Source organism: Leptonotus elevatus, chromosome 13, assembly GCF_054856555.1.
Source record: "Leptonotus elevatus isolate MCC_2025b chromosome 13, RoL_Lele_1.0, whole genome shotgun sequence".
Lineage (NCBI taxonomy): Eukaryota > Metazoa > Chordata > Actinopteri > Syngnathiformes > Syngnathidae > Leptonotus > Leptonotus elevatus.
Window position 1 is genome coordinate 10,956,436 of NC_141251.1, and position 14,946 is coordinate 10,971,381.

Sequence of the window (14,946 nt, forward strand, 5' to 3'; positions counted from 1 at the left end):
CACACACACACACACACACACTTCTCTATGGAGGCCTACCCTGCTGACGAATATGGTGACGTCACAACTTTAAAACAAAATCACTACTCGAGCTGCTGTTCCTCGCCGGGTGTGGTGGCGCGCGCCTGTAATCCAAGTTACCGGGAGGCTGAGGCTGTCGGATCGTTTGAGCTCAGGGGTTCTGATCTGCAGCGGACTATGTCGAGCGGGTGTCTGCGCTAAGTTCGGTGTCGATATGGTGCTCCCGGGGGAGCTCGGGACCACCAGGTCGCCTAAGGAGGGGTGCACCGGCCTAGGTCGGCAACGGAGCAGGTCAAAGCCCCCGTACCGCTCAGTAGCGGGATCGCGCCTGTGAATAGACGCTGCAGTGCAGCCTGAGCAATACAGTGAGACTCAGTCTTTTTCTTTTATACTTCGTGTCTTTACACACACACGAACGCAAAAAAAAACAAAAACCTGGCCCTTCTTTTTTCTTCATTCACAAAAATCTGTTTTTAGTTCTCCTTTCCTGCCTCCTCCTGCAGGAAACACAACATAAAAGAAAAAAACTGTCATGAAGAAAGTGGATAGTGCAGGACAGGTAGAGAGACTTCACAACCAGCTTGTAGCGACATAATTTAGTTCCATGCACGCTGAAAGAAATTCCACTATACCCACATTTCTAGTTGACTTTTGACTGAGAGTTTTTTTTGTTACACACCCAGAAAACTGATTTAAGAGAGCAACTTGTTAAATCACCAAATGCCCATTAACCAGACTGTTATCATATTATTTTGTACCTACACTATTCATATAGTAGCCTACACTTCAATAAAAATCAAATTTTGCTAATGTTTTCCTAACAAATGTATACCAAAATAAGCCATTTCCCCCAGTTAACTACTGTTTTAAAGTTAACTACAGCATTGATTTAAAATTGGTATTAAGTGACTATAGAATCGTCGCTATATGAATCTTATTGAAAAAGATTGTCTAAAAATGGTTTAATATACAGTTCTTTCTGAATCTTTCCTAAATTGATGTAATGGTTGAATTGTTATTTAAAAATAATAATAATAATGAAGAAAAAAAACAAAAGTAGATAAATACGTCAAATGTATTTATTTATTCAAGGTATAACATAAAGACAAGTCAATGGCAATGACAATACCAAAGGTAACAGGTGATTAATGTCCAACGGCAATAAAATTCATACTGGACAGAAAAAGCAAAGATACAGTGAAATGACTAGAACAAACCTGAATGAACCTAATACATATGAAATAATCATTTAAATGTATTGCATTATATCTTGAATATACAGAGCCATTACCAGTTCCGACAGGACCACCACAGCATAGTTTGGACTTAATGTTGAACCCTGTAGTCATTCTGTCCATGCAGGAAAATGGTTAATCGTTCTATTAGTGCATCATTGTCATTCAAATAGTCACTAGGGTGTTGAATTGTCTTTCAAATGAGGACAAAGAGCACACTGCTTTACATGGACAATTCATTAACTATGTTCGCAAAGTTGTCCTTTGGGCATCTGTAGCAGGAAGATGGCGGCGAAACATGTCAACCTTTTGTAAGGTGAGGCTTCAGCTATGTAATGAAATTGGCAATTACTAAACCTACGATTGTTTTTTTTTATGTACATTGTTGTGAGAGAAGTTATGGTTTTGCATATAATTGAAATCAATTGTGGGTTTAAAAAAATGAATGAAGCCTCGTGAGGAAGATGGAAGGATGGATGAATTATTAGTTCACCAAAATTGCACACTTTGCCACCCAGCACCGTCTTCTCCTCCAACAGGAGGCAGTGTAGGACAAACAGAAACTGTGCTTTGTGAAGAAAAAAACTTGAGTGTTTGTCGTTTGTGTAATACTTAAACAATACAAGCTATCAGCGTGTGTGTTGTTGTAAATGAAGACGAAGTATAAAAGACTGCGTCTCACTGTATCGCTCAGGCTGCACTGCAGCGTCTATTCACAGGCGCGATCCCGCTACTGAGCGGTACGGGGGCTTTGACCTGCTCCGTTGCCGACCTGGGCCGGTGTACCCCTCTTTAGGCGACCTGGTGGTCCCGAGCTCCCCCGGGAGCACCATATCGACACCGAACTTAGCGCGGACACATGCTCGACATAGTGCACTGCAGCTCAGAACCCCTGAGCTCAAACGATCCGACAACCTCAGCCTCCCGGTAGCTTGGATTACAGGCGCGCGCCACCGCACCCGGCGAGAAACTGCAGCTCGAGTAGTGATTTTGTTTTAAAGTTGTGACGTCACCATTTCGTCAGCGAGGTAGGCCTACATAGAGCAGTGTGTGCGTGTGCGTGTGTGTGTTTTCTCCCATCACTAGTAATAAATTAATATGCTGTGGTCGTCTGTACTATTGTGTAGATAGGCTGTAGCCTACTTGTTAATATGCCTGAATGCCAGTTAATCCCTCCGCGCTCTCTCCACCTATTTTAAACTTTTTGTTATCATCACTTTCACTTTTTAAATAATGAGCAAAATCAAGAGGAGCAGGATATGATTAGAGCGTCAAGATAAGGCAGAATAATTTTAAACTACTGGTTGCCAATTAAACCTGGTACCCAGCACCGCTTCCCCTCAGAAGGAGGCAGTATAGGACAAACAGAATTGGCTTTGTGAATAAATGTGTTTGTGCAATGACATGAACTGTCAGCGTGTGTGTAAATGGAGACAAATTATAAAAGACTGTGTCTCACTGTATCGCCCAGGCTGCACTGCAGCGTCTATTCACAGGCGCGATCCCACTACTGAGCGGTACGGGGGCTTTGACCTGCTCCGTTGCCGACCTGGGCCGGTGCACCCCTCATTAGGCGACCTGGTGGTCCCGAGCTCCCCCGGGAGCACCATATCGACACCGAACTTACCGCGGACACCCGCTCGACATAGTCCACTGCAGCTCAGAACCCCTGAGCTCAAACGATCCACCAGCCTCAGCCTCCCGGTAACTTGGATTACAGGCGCGCGCCACCGAACCCGGCGAGAAACAGCTGCACTAGTAGTGCTTTAGACTTGAAGTCTTGTGAGGTCTTCATGGCGCTGTAGCGACATCTAGTGGTTTCACGTGTCTATGAAAAGCTGCACAGAACACAGAGCGATTTTGAAACACAAGATACCGAACACATTCCAGTATAGTGCTTCGATTGTGTGTGGTAAACCAACCAAGAATATTGGTACTTGGTTTACAAATAATATTGTATGGGTGGATCAGTTATTTAAAAAGGAGGGTGCTCCTCTGAAGATGTTTTTTTGTCAGAATATGGCCTACCAGTTACACCTGGCGATTATGCTAACATTTTTGGTGGTATACCTTCTGAAGTATGTTTATGCTTTTTTTTTTTAACCCATGCAGGCTTGATGTCCAGAAATTGTCCTTGTTATTTTAAACACGTACATTTGTAAGTAAAAAAGCCCCCCCCCCCCCCAAAAAAAAATAAGAATGCTTTTTCAAAATGATATTACCTCATGTGGTTGCATACTGGTCTGGTTTTGTGGATGAATTTATTTGGAAGAAAGTCTGGCTCCTGCCGAATAGTTAATTTAGAAAGTTAGTTTAGAAAAAAAGCAAAAATATTTTGGATTAATTTATTAATAATTTTAGCAAAATTTCACATAGGCCTAAATAAATATAAATTTATGAGAACTATTCCATCCTTTTTGGCTTTCATTACCAAACTCAAACTGTATAGTTTGCCTATTAGACGTGTGAAAAACAAAACAAAACAATAATGACTTTTTCTGCTAGTGTTAAATATAATTGTTTGTATAATTGTGTGTCCATACATGCACATGAGTACACACTTATATACACAAACAGCACATGCCTACACTATTATTTTTTTACATTCATACCTAATTTGCTTTACAGCGCAATACCGCCTTCATCCAGCAGGAGACAGTGTAGGACAAACAGAAACTGTTCTTTGTGAAGAAAAAACTTGAGTGTTTGACGTTTGTGTAATACTTAAACAATACAAGCGATCACCGTGTGTGTTGTTGTAAATGGAGACGAAGTATAAAAGACTGTGTCTCACTGTATCGCCCAGGCTGCACTGCAGCGTCTATTCACAGGCGCGATCCCGCTACTGAGCGGTACGGGGGCTTTGACCTGCTCCGTTGCCGACCTGTGCCGGTGCACCCCTCCTTAGGCGACCTGGTGGTCCCGAGCTCCCCCGGGAGCACCATATCGATACCGAATTTAGCGCGGACCCCCGCTCGACATAGTGCACTGCAGCTCAGAACCCCTGAGCTCAAACGATCCGCCAGCCTCAGCCTCCCGGTAATTTGGATTACAGGCGCGCGCCAACGAACCCGGCGAGGAAAAGCTACACGAGTAGCACTTTGTTCATAAACAAATCAACTTGGAACAAAATAAATATACAACATATTTGCTTTACAATGTCACAAAAACATGATTCAGAAGTAATTTGTTAGTGGCCTGTTGGTTTTACTTTAAAACTACATCCATGGCAATGGGGTACATTCTTTTACGGTTATTTAAATGACATGTGAGGGTCATGTTTTTATTCTAGCAATACAGTTTATGACATACGACCATGCAACATTTGAAGAACACGTCAGCAAATGAAAACAACACCACATCCTTCTATGACGCTTAATTTCAGATCAGCACATTGACTTCTTCAGATTACAGCACGTGACCGGATAATCTATTTAACATACAGCATTAAATTCATTTTTGGTTGGGATCAAGACGTGAAAACAATGAAACAACATGAATTGAATAAATAATTAGAAAAGCAGAAACTTTAAAATTAAGGTTTCGTTGACAGACATTTACACTAATTTAAGGAGACCATTGTTTTTTTGTTAAAAAAAAAAAACCCAACTGCACACAATCCCCTCTAAGGCACCTTTTGCCCAATGCAAATACAAAAACAAAATCTGAATTAAAAAAATGTTTTTCCTAAAATGAAAAAAAACAACATCAGCATTATTAGTTACCAATTTGTCAACAAAATAACATGAGAAGTCTATCTGTGCTTACACAACAGCCTTTACATCTTTTTGACTACAAGTGTGTCATAATGAACACAGGAATCGATTCATTATATTTTGCCTTTTATCAATACATTTGTAACACAATGTCTTCCATGAATAACTCAAAAACAATACAGATATTCTGGATTAAAGGTGCCTACATATCCAATTTCTATTCTTCAATATAAATGTAAAGACTGTTGACCTAAGACAAACAATTACAACTAATAAAACACCAAAGGCAAACATCAGAAACTAAAATAGAATAGTAAATCAACAAGGTGACGAGCAAGCTACTTACTAATATGTCCAAAGGAAGAAAATATATTTGTTATGTGAAATCAGTAACTTTAGCCTCTGTGAGTAGTTTTGAATTAAATTGCAGTCACGTGGATGGCATCCTTGCTCACTAGCTCCCTCTGCTGAATGCATCGCCAAGGTGCGTCTACTAGAGAATTGTTGGGTTGTTACGTTAACGGTTGCACAGCTGGAAATGTAAGGCACAAGTTTTATCTTGAGCGTCTATACTTTCTCAAGACTTCCCAACCACTTGTCATGGGAGGAAAGTACACTCATAGAATGTTTGGTATCTTTTCATTTTGTTTTGTTTTACAAATAAATACAACACAGCATCTGCAGAATACACACATGCGTGAAAGACGAGGTACAATAAATGCTCAGATTACAATGGATGGTCTTTTCTGCTCCTCCAGCAATCAGGAGGACTTAATTAAAGTCGAGTGAAAGGGCCAACGTGAAGCGGCCCCCTCAGTTTGGGTGAGGAGCAAACGTTGGTCGAGAACAGGGAGGACGGAGAGGAAGAATAAGGCGACGATGACGAGGAGTCACCACTATTGTTCAGGGTGAAGACGCTGGAAATGGCGACATCCACTATGCCTTGACACAGCTCGGGGTACAGCTTCCTAGAGGAGAAACAAAAGGACAGGACAGTGTCAGTAGTCGTATTGTAAACGTACTGTTACGTTAGCAACCTTTCCGGTCAAAAAAGACATTTTAGGCCAAATAAATAACCAAAAATCTGTCTGAAGCTGCAAAACATTTGAAGATTCTGATGAATGAAACAGCGTTAATTAAGGGAGCTAATTAGAGCTGCACCAGAACATAAAAATATGACAACAGCATCCACAATGTTGAGATTCATTTTCTTCTACTTATTTTTTTGCTGTAATTTTTCACATTTAATTTTTGATACATTTTTAGACTTTTCTGCCTTTCTATCAAACTTATATATATATATATTGGTGATTTCTTTGCTTCTCTTCTTCCTTTTTTTTAGACATTTGTCTTTATTTTTATATTAAATTTTCAGGTAATTTTGTGGAAATGTTATGGTAATTTTAAGGATTTTTTCTTTTGTTTTTTGACATTTTTTGGTAAATTTTTGAACGTTTTCTTTTCTCCTTCAATTCTCTGACAATTTTGGCAATTTAAGTGAATTTTTTAGCTTTTTCTTTCCTTTTTTTGGACATTTTACTGTCACTTTTTGGACATTTTTAGTTTTTTCCAAAAACATTTTAATCTACCTTTCATCCCTTTTTTTCTGACAATTAAAAAATTTGGACAGTGATTTTTTTTTTTTAGTATTTAATTACTAATTTTTTTAAGTAAATCATTATTTATGTTAAATAATATATATATATATATATTTTTAGATCCACGGGGAGCCACAGGAGAGGTACAAAACATCCAGACCCACAGGTTACAGACCTCTGCTTTCGAGTAATGCGACTCAAGTAAAAGTAAAAAGCATGTTGAATTCAAACCATTATGACAAGTGCAATTTCTCCTAAATGTTACTTAAGTAAATGTAATAAGAGTAAATGTAGAACATTACTTATGGGTTGAAATGTGTGCCACCGGAAACTGAATTCATATTGAAAGTTTAGCAATTGAAATTCAAATATCTATTACTTGAAAAGTTGTTTTTCTGCAAATAGTTTTTGCTACTGACTGTGCACAGGCTGGTGCGCCGTTGATCTCAATGAGCCACACTTTGAAGTTCACATCCACCATGAAGTCAAATCCAAACAGCTGGAAGCTCTGGTAGGAGATATGCTTGGTGCTGATCGCTGGCTCAATGCATGACAGACAGCTCCTGCAAAACCACACACCCAAACCGTTTCATGTTCTATTCACAAATAGACATTACAGTTGAAGTTGAATCGACCAATAGAGAAGGAGAATTAAGGATTTTCAGCAGTTCTCTATTAAAGCCTTTTTGTTTGTGTGTTTTTTTTTATTTTATTTTTTTTTAAACAGCACAGTTCTGTTGATGGCAGAAGGTTGGGACAGTGTTGTGATTATAAAAATAGATCGATAATTCCCTGTCATTGAGGGAGCCTTGGCGTGCTTCACGGGGGATTGGCGCCCAACGGCTCCCACGTAACTCAAAGCCTGCTTTCGAATCTAAGATCGGCTGTTAAGTATGATGCTGGTGACAATCGTGCTCGGGGTGTTTTGCTGCCAGTGGTACTAGTGCGTTGCACAAAGATGATGAAATAATGAAGAGGACTACAAACTGTAAATGGATACACCCTGTCAAAAAAAGTTAAATATAGTTTCTTGTTTGTTTGTTATCCCCCCCCCCCCCCAAAAAAAATACAGTAAAATACCTAAATAATTTTCCGAATTGATGACCCCGCTGCCTGAACACAAAATTAATGACTTAATGATTTGTGTAATGAATAGCCTCCAGCATTTTCCATTCCATGTCTGGTGCGAAATAACCAACTGTTACAAAACGTGTATGACTTTGTGGTCCCCAGCCATGAAGGAAAAAAAAAAAGTAGAAAGTTGCAACAAGTGGACAGCTTATTAACTCATTTGCTCCCAAAAATGTATAAATATGTTCTATTTTAAATGTTGAAGTCATGCGATTAATTACGATTGAAAAAAAATGTAATGGCCTGACGCCCCTGTGACTGGATATTTTCTTTATTTAACGATCAAATTATTACATCCTGTACGGCTACTACTATGCTTGGTTCCTAAACTTTTTTTCAGCAGTCGTGTCAGTAAAAATGAACGAAAGCAATGCGGACTTACTTGATGATTTGCTTGATCTGAGGTAATATGGTGGCCTCCAGGGTGACACCGTGAGTGTTGAGCAGGTACAGACGAAACTCGTCAAAGAACATCTCGTTCCCTTCCTCATAGCGACCGTAGTTCTGGGAGTGCTGCTCCTGAATGCAGTGGTTGGTCAGGTGGCTGGTCATGTCCTGGAGGTCGGAGCTGTTGTACGGCTCGGAGGAAGTCCGCAGCACGCCTTCTCGATACAAATAGATGTTGTAATTGTGGTCCACAAGGACCCAGCTCCTGGTAATACCATATTCATATAACTGTTAGTGTGGACTGTGGAGTTCGGTGAGTTTCTGAAAAACATTTGAAGACTTGCCTGATGTCAAACTTGCGATGTCCAGGCTGCAGAAGTAAAGGTTTCTCCAGGTACTTCTGAATAACATGAACCTGTCCTTGATTGTCTATGTACTCCAGTAGTTGGTTAGCATTGTGTGATATCAGAATGCCAGCACCTGTTGGAAGACATTTTGTGTCTATTTATTCAATTATTAAGACAATTCAGCACACTAGTAGAACAACTTCTACCAGTGTGCTGAATTGCTTTAGTAGCAAAGACAAAGAGCGGACTGCTACATTATCTTAATTTGGATATCAAAGACAAAAACTACCCAAATGGTTATCCATATGTCACATACTTCAGAAGTAGATGCAAAATGGAATGTGAATTTGTAGTGTATTGTATCAGCACTTTATTCTTCCTTATGTACAGTTAATCATTCATAGCTGGTTTATCCTGCTGCAATGCAATTTCCAGCCGCTCTAATGCAATTTCCAGCTAGACTACTGGAAAAACGTATATCACTTTAGCGCTCAGTTACTGCGGATGCACTACTACTTAACATTTAAGTTAGCTTAGCAGTGAACATAGCATCTTTGTCCTATCCTACTCTCACTTCCTGCGTTTTTCAGATTTATTTCACAATAAAACTCTACTTAATTGCACTTAACAAATGTTACCAAGTCACTGTTACAGAGGCAGGAAGACTTCAGCCATGATAGCTAGCCAGTAACTGAATGTAGCTGATGAGGAACAAGTTAGCTTAGCACTAAGCATTCCTGTGATGGATTCCGAGCAGGCAGGAAACTTGGGAGGCAGTGCTGACTGTGTTATTTAAATGTAGTGGCTTTTCCAACGCCTCAAGTGACTATTTTTCACCAAAGTGACTAGCGACAAATCAAGTGACCTTTGACTTCCTGGAAGGCAACACAGATGCAAGAGAAATCATATCAGTATTGTTGTTTTCCTCTTTCTCGATATCAGGGCAGACTTAGAAACCTTACTCATTGATAAAGGTTACAATCAGGACTGATTCAGGCTTGCTCATATTAGGATACCATAGACACGTATTGATAAGCCTGTATCAGACAAAATGTGTTCATAAAAATTCTACCTTTAGCTCCAGCAGATGACTTGGCTATCCATACTGTCCCCTCGCCACTTTCTTTTTTTGAATGATAGGAAGCCAAGAAAACTTCTCGCTCATCCGTCTTGGGATTGCTCTTCAAATGGCTGAGGCCATTTGTAGCAGGAGCCACAGGAGTGTTGAGGTTGGTGGGATAGATGATGTAGGATTCCGGGAACCAGTTGGATGAATCGGAGAGCTCTGGGCTGGTCTTTATCAGCCTGATGATTTAAAGGTAGTTGACGGTCAGCTAATATAAACTCTTTAAATATTTTATTGGTGCAATAAAACATTGGTACTTTCAAAAAGGCAATTATATAAAATATACATACTTGACCAAAGATGCTTTCCTGCAAAGCTTGTCTGCCCCTCTGTAGTAATTCACCAGCTGCACCAGTCCTGGTTCATGACCTAAAGAACATTTTAACACAAAGACTTGAATGTTAACAAAATTGCACAGTAACTGAGGTCCGCTGGTGGAAGCATTGATCCTCCAAACGACGCATGGGCTAGCAGCTCTGCAGAGTCACTGCAGCTGTCTAGTCCTGAGTGGGTGGACACCAAATGTAGCACATGCAGATTCCCTTTCAGCATAACAACGAAAAGGAACAATATACACTACCTAGACGACCAAATGGTAGTCTGTTCCTTTCACCGAGCATCAAATTGAATCTGGGGTTGTCTCTTTTCAGCCTCTTCCACTGTCCAGTAGAAAGGAGGATTTTGGAAACTTCTGCATAAACGGAGCTGTTGTCATCCCGGGTAACAAAAGTGTACATCTGAGAGGCCATTGTCCCACGGTGAATGGAAATACGGTGATCGTCGCGAAGAGTTTGGACCCCAAAACTTTTCTTGCTAGGGAGTTTCTTGTCTGGTCGGCAGAGAAGCTGGATACAGAGGGTCAAGTGTTATCTCCTCTGACCGGGCCATGGTGATGATGAGTCAGTCATATCCAGTCCAAACGTTCACTTCACATCCGAATTAAGAGAGGCTCAATGCCAAATGCAGGCATGTCGCCGCTACGTCACAACATTCATTTAACACTGAAAATGCGAAAATGGCTTAGTACTCAACAGACATCGACCCAGCAGTGTCCAGTAACACACAAGGGTGTGACTGTGGGAGCAGACAGCAGTTCCACAGACTTGTCCAATATGGGCCGAATAGCTGTCAGCTTCCGGTTTTAGATTCAAACGAACTGCTACCAAATTGTCTGAATTAATTTATGACACGATACGATTCTGAACAAACTATTAGAAACTACGACATCCAACTAAATGTCTAGTTATGTATAGGCTATCAAGAATAGTGTTTATTTACTCAACAACGACATGCGTTCCCATTCTGAGCTGCCTCCTGCGGTCGCTCGATTAAAACACCCTCGGTCAATTATGGTTAGTGTAGTTTTTTCTTGCACTTAAAAACACGTTAATAATATTTAAAATCAGTATACGTCTTATAAATATACAAAATGTGTTGTAGACATAAATTATACATATATGTGACGTATTTTTTAAAGTAAATTGTTAGTTATTTAGTGTAAAAGTGGGTTTTGATCTCACGTGCACTTCAATTCCCAGAATGCAAAGAGAAAGGACAGAACATTGACCAGAACGGCTTTATTTATGCACTTTCCAACACAAGATGGCACTACAGGTTTCAATATCTTGCAGTCAGCGGCGTTGGTACAGTCGTATCTTCAAAACATAAGTTTGTGAGTGCTTTGGTAAGTGTACAAAAGTAAGTGTCGATGGTAAGTTAGGAAGCGTTTGTGCATGAGCGAACATAAAATGAAAGTGAGCGTTCACAGAAAGAGTTTCCACGAGGTGACGTACAACGACATAATATTTTATATACACATTTTTTGGGGTGGGGTGACTGCTGGCTTGTTCAACATAATTTCATTTTCAGTTTCCAATTGTAAGTGTTCATAGCCGGTAAAAAAAAAAAAATATATATATATATATTTTTTTTTTAATGCGACCGGAAGTTGTGCGGTATCGGCAGAGGAAGCAAATGTAGTGGCGGGAAGTACTTTTCCAAACGTATGTGTTTCAAACTACGTATACTACGAGTAATACTAACTTGTGTGGTGTTTATATTTCGTAACAAACTCGTGAGAGCATTCCGTCAATAGTAAGTAAGGCTTTTATTTCAAAGGAATCTTTGCGTTGCGTGCCATGTATGTTCATCGTGTTTACATTGTAAACACCAAGCAAGCAAACTGTTGCCTGTTTTAGTGAAGTGGTTTACAAACCATTCCACTGAGTCTACTGTTGAAGTTAAAATACATAATCATCAATTCATCGTTTGTGAAATTGGAAAGAAATGCACTACAATGCATTACAAACAGCAGCCTTTCAACATATTACTTATAGCAAATCCTTTTAGTTGTAATATCTGTACAAAACATGACCTATATGAGAATTTGACATTGTGTTTGCAGTATCATAAGGCTGCAGGTTACACGTAATCATGGCTTTTGCTGAGGTGTTGCATTTTTCATCACTTTTGCCCCATCTTCTTCACCAGGCTGGAACAGTCCAGGCATGAGTGGCGCACACCTGGACGAATGGCAGAGGAGGTCCTTTGACATTTCATCTGGCAATTGTACACCTGAACAGACGGCCGATGCCTACCGGGCCCACATCCTCTCCATTCAGTATGCATGGGCAAGTTCCCACCTCTCAGAGGCCGCCATGGGCAGCCTGCTCAGGACCTACTCGGAGCGCTACGCTGCAGTGCTGGACTCGGATGACCCCCGCACGGGGCTTAACAACTATGCAGAGAGCGCACTTCATCTGGCCCGTAATCACAAGAACCATAGCGACAAATGGGAGTCGTCCCTCACCTTGGAGCGCATGCTCGACTTGCACTGCGTGCAGAGGATGATTCAAGCGCAGGCAGGGGGAGAATGCTCCCTGGAGGCGTCAGCAGATGTTAGCATATCAGTTGGACAAGAGAGCAGCAGCAGCAGCAGCAGCAGCAGCAGCTCCTTGTCTGTTTCCACTGCTGCAGGCAGGTCAGAGGGCACATCCTTCAGACTTAATTGGCCACCACAAGCCAAAGCAGAGGTTAATAACACAGCCGGAGTTTCTGTGGATCGACCAAAAACCTTTGAGGGCATGTCAGATAATATCAACTCATCTTGCCGTCCAAACACTAGAGTGCAGCCGGTGTTTAGTCATCCCTCGTCAGGTCCTCAGAGCAACGCGCGCCCTGTAGGTAGCAACCATCAATCCGGTTTATTTCCTACCTCCAATTCATCGAAACGGAAGAATTTTTACAGCCCTGATAAAAGTGAAGGCAGGGGTGCACAGGCGGGGGCCGAGCCAAGACCTACAAGTAACTTCAAATCAGCCCGTGAGCAGCTAATTGTGGATCAGCACAAGAAACATTCCCATCAGCCCCAAAGATCAGCGACCTCTGCGCAACCGGCAGCAACTGTGAAGAAATCCCTGGGAGCCAATCGACCGCGTGGTGCTTTTTCTAAATTTGTCTCTCCTATGCCGCGGCAGGACGAAGAGGAGGGTGCGCCGAGACCCAACTCCAATCAGGAGGCTCAGATCGTGGATGAACGCCTGAAAAACTTTGAGCCAAAGATAGTGGAGTTGATCATGAGTGAGATCATGGACCATGGGCCCCCTGTGGTGTGGGACGACATAGCAGGCCTGGAGTTTGCGAAGACCACCATTAAGGAGATTGTTGTTTGGCCAATGTTGAGACCTGACATCTTTACAGGCCTCCGAGGTCCACCAAAGGGAATCCTGCTGTTTGGACCCCCCGGGACAGGAAAGACGTTGATCGGCAAATGCATCGCTTGCCAGTCGGGCGCCACGTTCTTCAGCATCAGCGCGTCATCGCTCACATCCAAATGGGTGGGTGAGGGTGAAAAAATGGTGCGGGCCTTGTTTGCCATCGCCCGCTGTCACCAGCCTGCTGTCATTTTCATCGATGAAATCGACTCACTGTTGTCCCAGCGCACTGACGGGGAGCACGACTCATCACGCAGAATCAAGACGGAGTTTCTGGTCCAGCTGGACGGGGCCGCCACGTCCGCAGAGGACCGCATCCTGGTGGTGGGGGCCACCAACCGACCTCAGGAAATAGATGAGGCGGCCCGTCGTCGCTTGGCCAAGAGGTTGTACATCCCGCTTCCCGAAGGCCCCGCCCGGCAGCAGATAGTCGCCAACCTCATGTGTCGAGAGAAGAACCAGCTGAGAGCGGAGGAGCTGGAGCGTGTCGTGGCAAACACGGGCGGCTTCTCCGGGGCAGACATGACGCAGCTGTGTCGAGAGGCGGCCTTGGGACCCATTCGCAGCATCCAGCTCGGCGACATCGCCACCATCACGGCCGATCAGGTGCGGCCAATCCTCTACGGCGACTTCCAAGACGCTTTGAAGACGGTGCGACCCAGCGTCTCATCTAAGGACCTGGAGATGTATGAGGAGTGGAATAAGACATTTGGAAGTGGTCGATGATAGACCTAATTCAAAAAAATGTCAACCCCCCCCAAATTTCTATCCAATAATATGTTGTATGTGCCCTCGCTAGTCCAAACACGTTATTCTGATTAATAATGCATTTGTGGAAAATGAATCAAGCAGCAAAGGCCACATGGTTTTCTCCATCTCAAGGGGCAGCCATTTTGCCACTTGCTGTCAACTGAAAAAGGACATCACAGTTGCTCAGGCAAGGAAGGACCAATCGCGTCTTCATTTGTTTTCTGAGTGTGGTCATGTGACGTCCACAAGCTGAGTTTGCTCATGTGATGTTTGCAAACTGAGCCGCGATTGGTCGTTACCTGAGCAACTCTAATGTCCTTTTCAGACGACAGTAAGTGTCAAAATGGCTGCCCCCCCGCGGTTCGGCTAAAAAACAGCTGTATCTTGCTGCTTTATTCATGTTCCATAAAATAATATTAATCAGAATACTGTGTTTAGACTAGTGGGGGCACATACAACATATTGTATAGATAATTTTGGGGTTGACTTCTCCTGTAATTGAAGTTTACAAGTGGCTTGGGTTTTTACATCACTTGATAAATAAATTGGCATGATCTGACTTGTATAAATATTTTTTGTCTGGTTATAGTAAATGTGCATGTTGCTATTTATGTTTAGTTATGTTTTTTTCTCTGCAATACTTCATTGGATATTTTTAGTTTAAAGTGTGTGTTGCAGTGTTTTGTCTAATCTAATCAAATAAAATGCTTACCCCACTATAGCCCTATACGTCTTTTAAAGAAATACATATACAGTAGAACGAACCAATGTATTGTGCCAATATTTGACCAGTGACACTGGTAACACACTCCAAAAAGATGGATGTGTTAATCATGTCCATGGAAGTTGAGTAACACACACACAGAATCCCAAGAACTGTCCTCTTGCGTTCCTCTCTTCCTGTTATCGATAAAGTTAGCAC

At 41.9% G+C, this 14,946-nt stretch overlaps 2 protein-coding genes and 4 non-coding genes across 8 annotated transcripts; 2 read left to right on the forward strand and 4 right to left on the reverse strand.

Annotated features, from left to right (window-relative positions):
* The first annotated feature begins 104 nt into the window (after positions 1 to 104).
* On the forward strand, positions 105 to 403 carry LOC147163792 (signal recognition particle RNA). The gene has a single exon (XR_015097002.1).
* Positions 404 to 1,921: 1,518 nt separating this feature from the next.
* On the reverse strand, positions 1,922 to 2,220 carry LOC147163793 (signal recognition particle RNA). The gene has a single exon (XR_015096988.1).
* A 478-nt stretch (positions 2,221 to 2,698) lies between these two features.
* LOC147163794 (signal recognition particle RNA) lies at positions 2,699 to 2,997 on the reverse strand. Its single transcript, XR_015096993.1, has one exon.
* A 1,036-nt stretch (positions 2,998 to 4,033) lies between these two features.
* Positions 4,034 to 4,332, reverse strand: LOC147163795 (signal recognition particle RNA). Its single transcript, XR_015096996.1, has one exon.
* Positions 4,333 to 4,439: 107 nt separating this feature from the next.
* Positions 4,440 to 10,889, reverse strand: ttl (tubulin tyrosine ligase). Its single transcript, XM_086093671.1, has 7 exons — positions 10,142 to 10,889; positions 9,852 to 9,930; positions 9,508 to 9,740; positions 8,433 to 8,568; positions 8,084 to 8,353; positions 6,990 to 7,133; positions 4,440 to 5,940 (listed from the first exon to the last, which is right to left on the reverse strand). Exons 1-7 carry the CDS (start codon positions 10,308 to 10,310, stop codon positions 5,748 to 5,750), a joined length of 1,224 nt encoding a protein of 407 aa, XP_085949797.1. The 5' UTR covers positions 10,311 to 10,889; the 3' UTR covers positions 4,440 to 5,747.
* A 233-nt stretch (positions 10,890 to 11,122) lies between these two features.
* fignl1 (fidgetin-like 1) lies at positions 11,123 to 14,745 on the forward strand. 3 transcript variants are annotated; one of them, XM_086093669.1, is made up of 2 exons: positions 11,123 to 11,245; positions 12,052 to 14,745. In XM_086093669.1, exon 2 carries the CDS (start codon positions 12,069 to 12,071, stop codon positions 13,998 to 14,000), a length of 1,932 nt encoding a protein of 643 aa, XP_085949795.1. In that variant the 5' UTR covers positions 11,123 to 11,245; positions 12,052 to 12,068; the 3' UTR covers positions 14,001 to 14,745. The 3 variants fall into 3 exon arrangements, with proteins under 3 accessions (XP_085949795.1, XP_085949794.1, XP_085949796.1); XM_086093668.1 differs by lacking the exon at positions 11,123 to 11,245 and adding an exon at positions 11,512 to 11,655; XM_086093670.1 differs by lacking the exon at positions 11,123 to 11,245 and adding an exon at positions 11,520 to 11,564.
* The last annotated feature ends 201 nt before the right edge of the window (positions 14,746 to 14,946 follow it).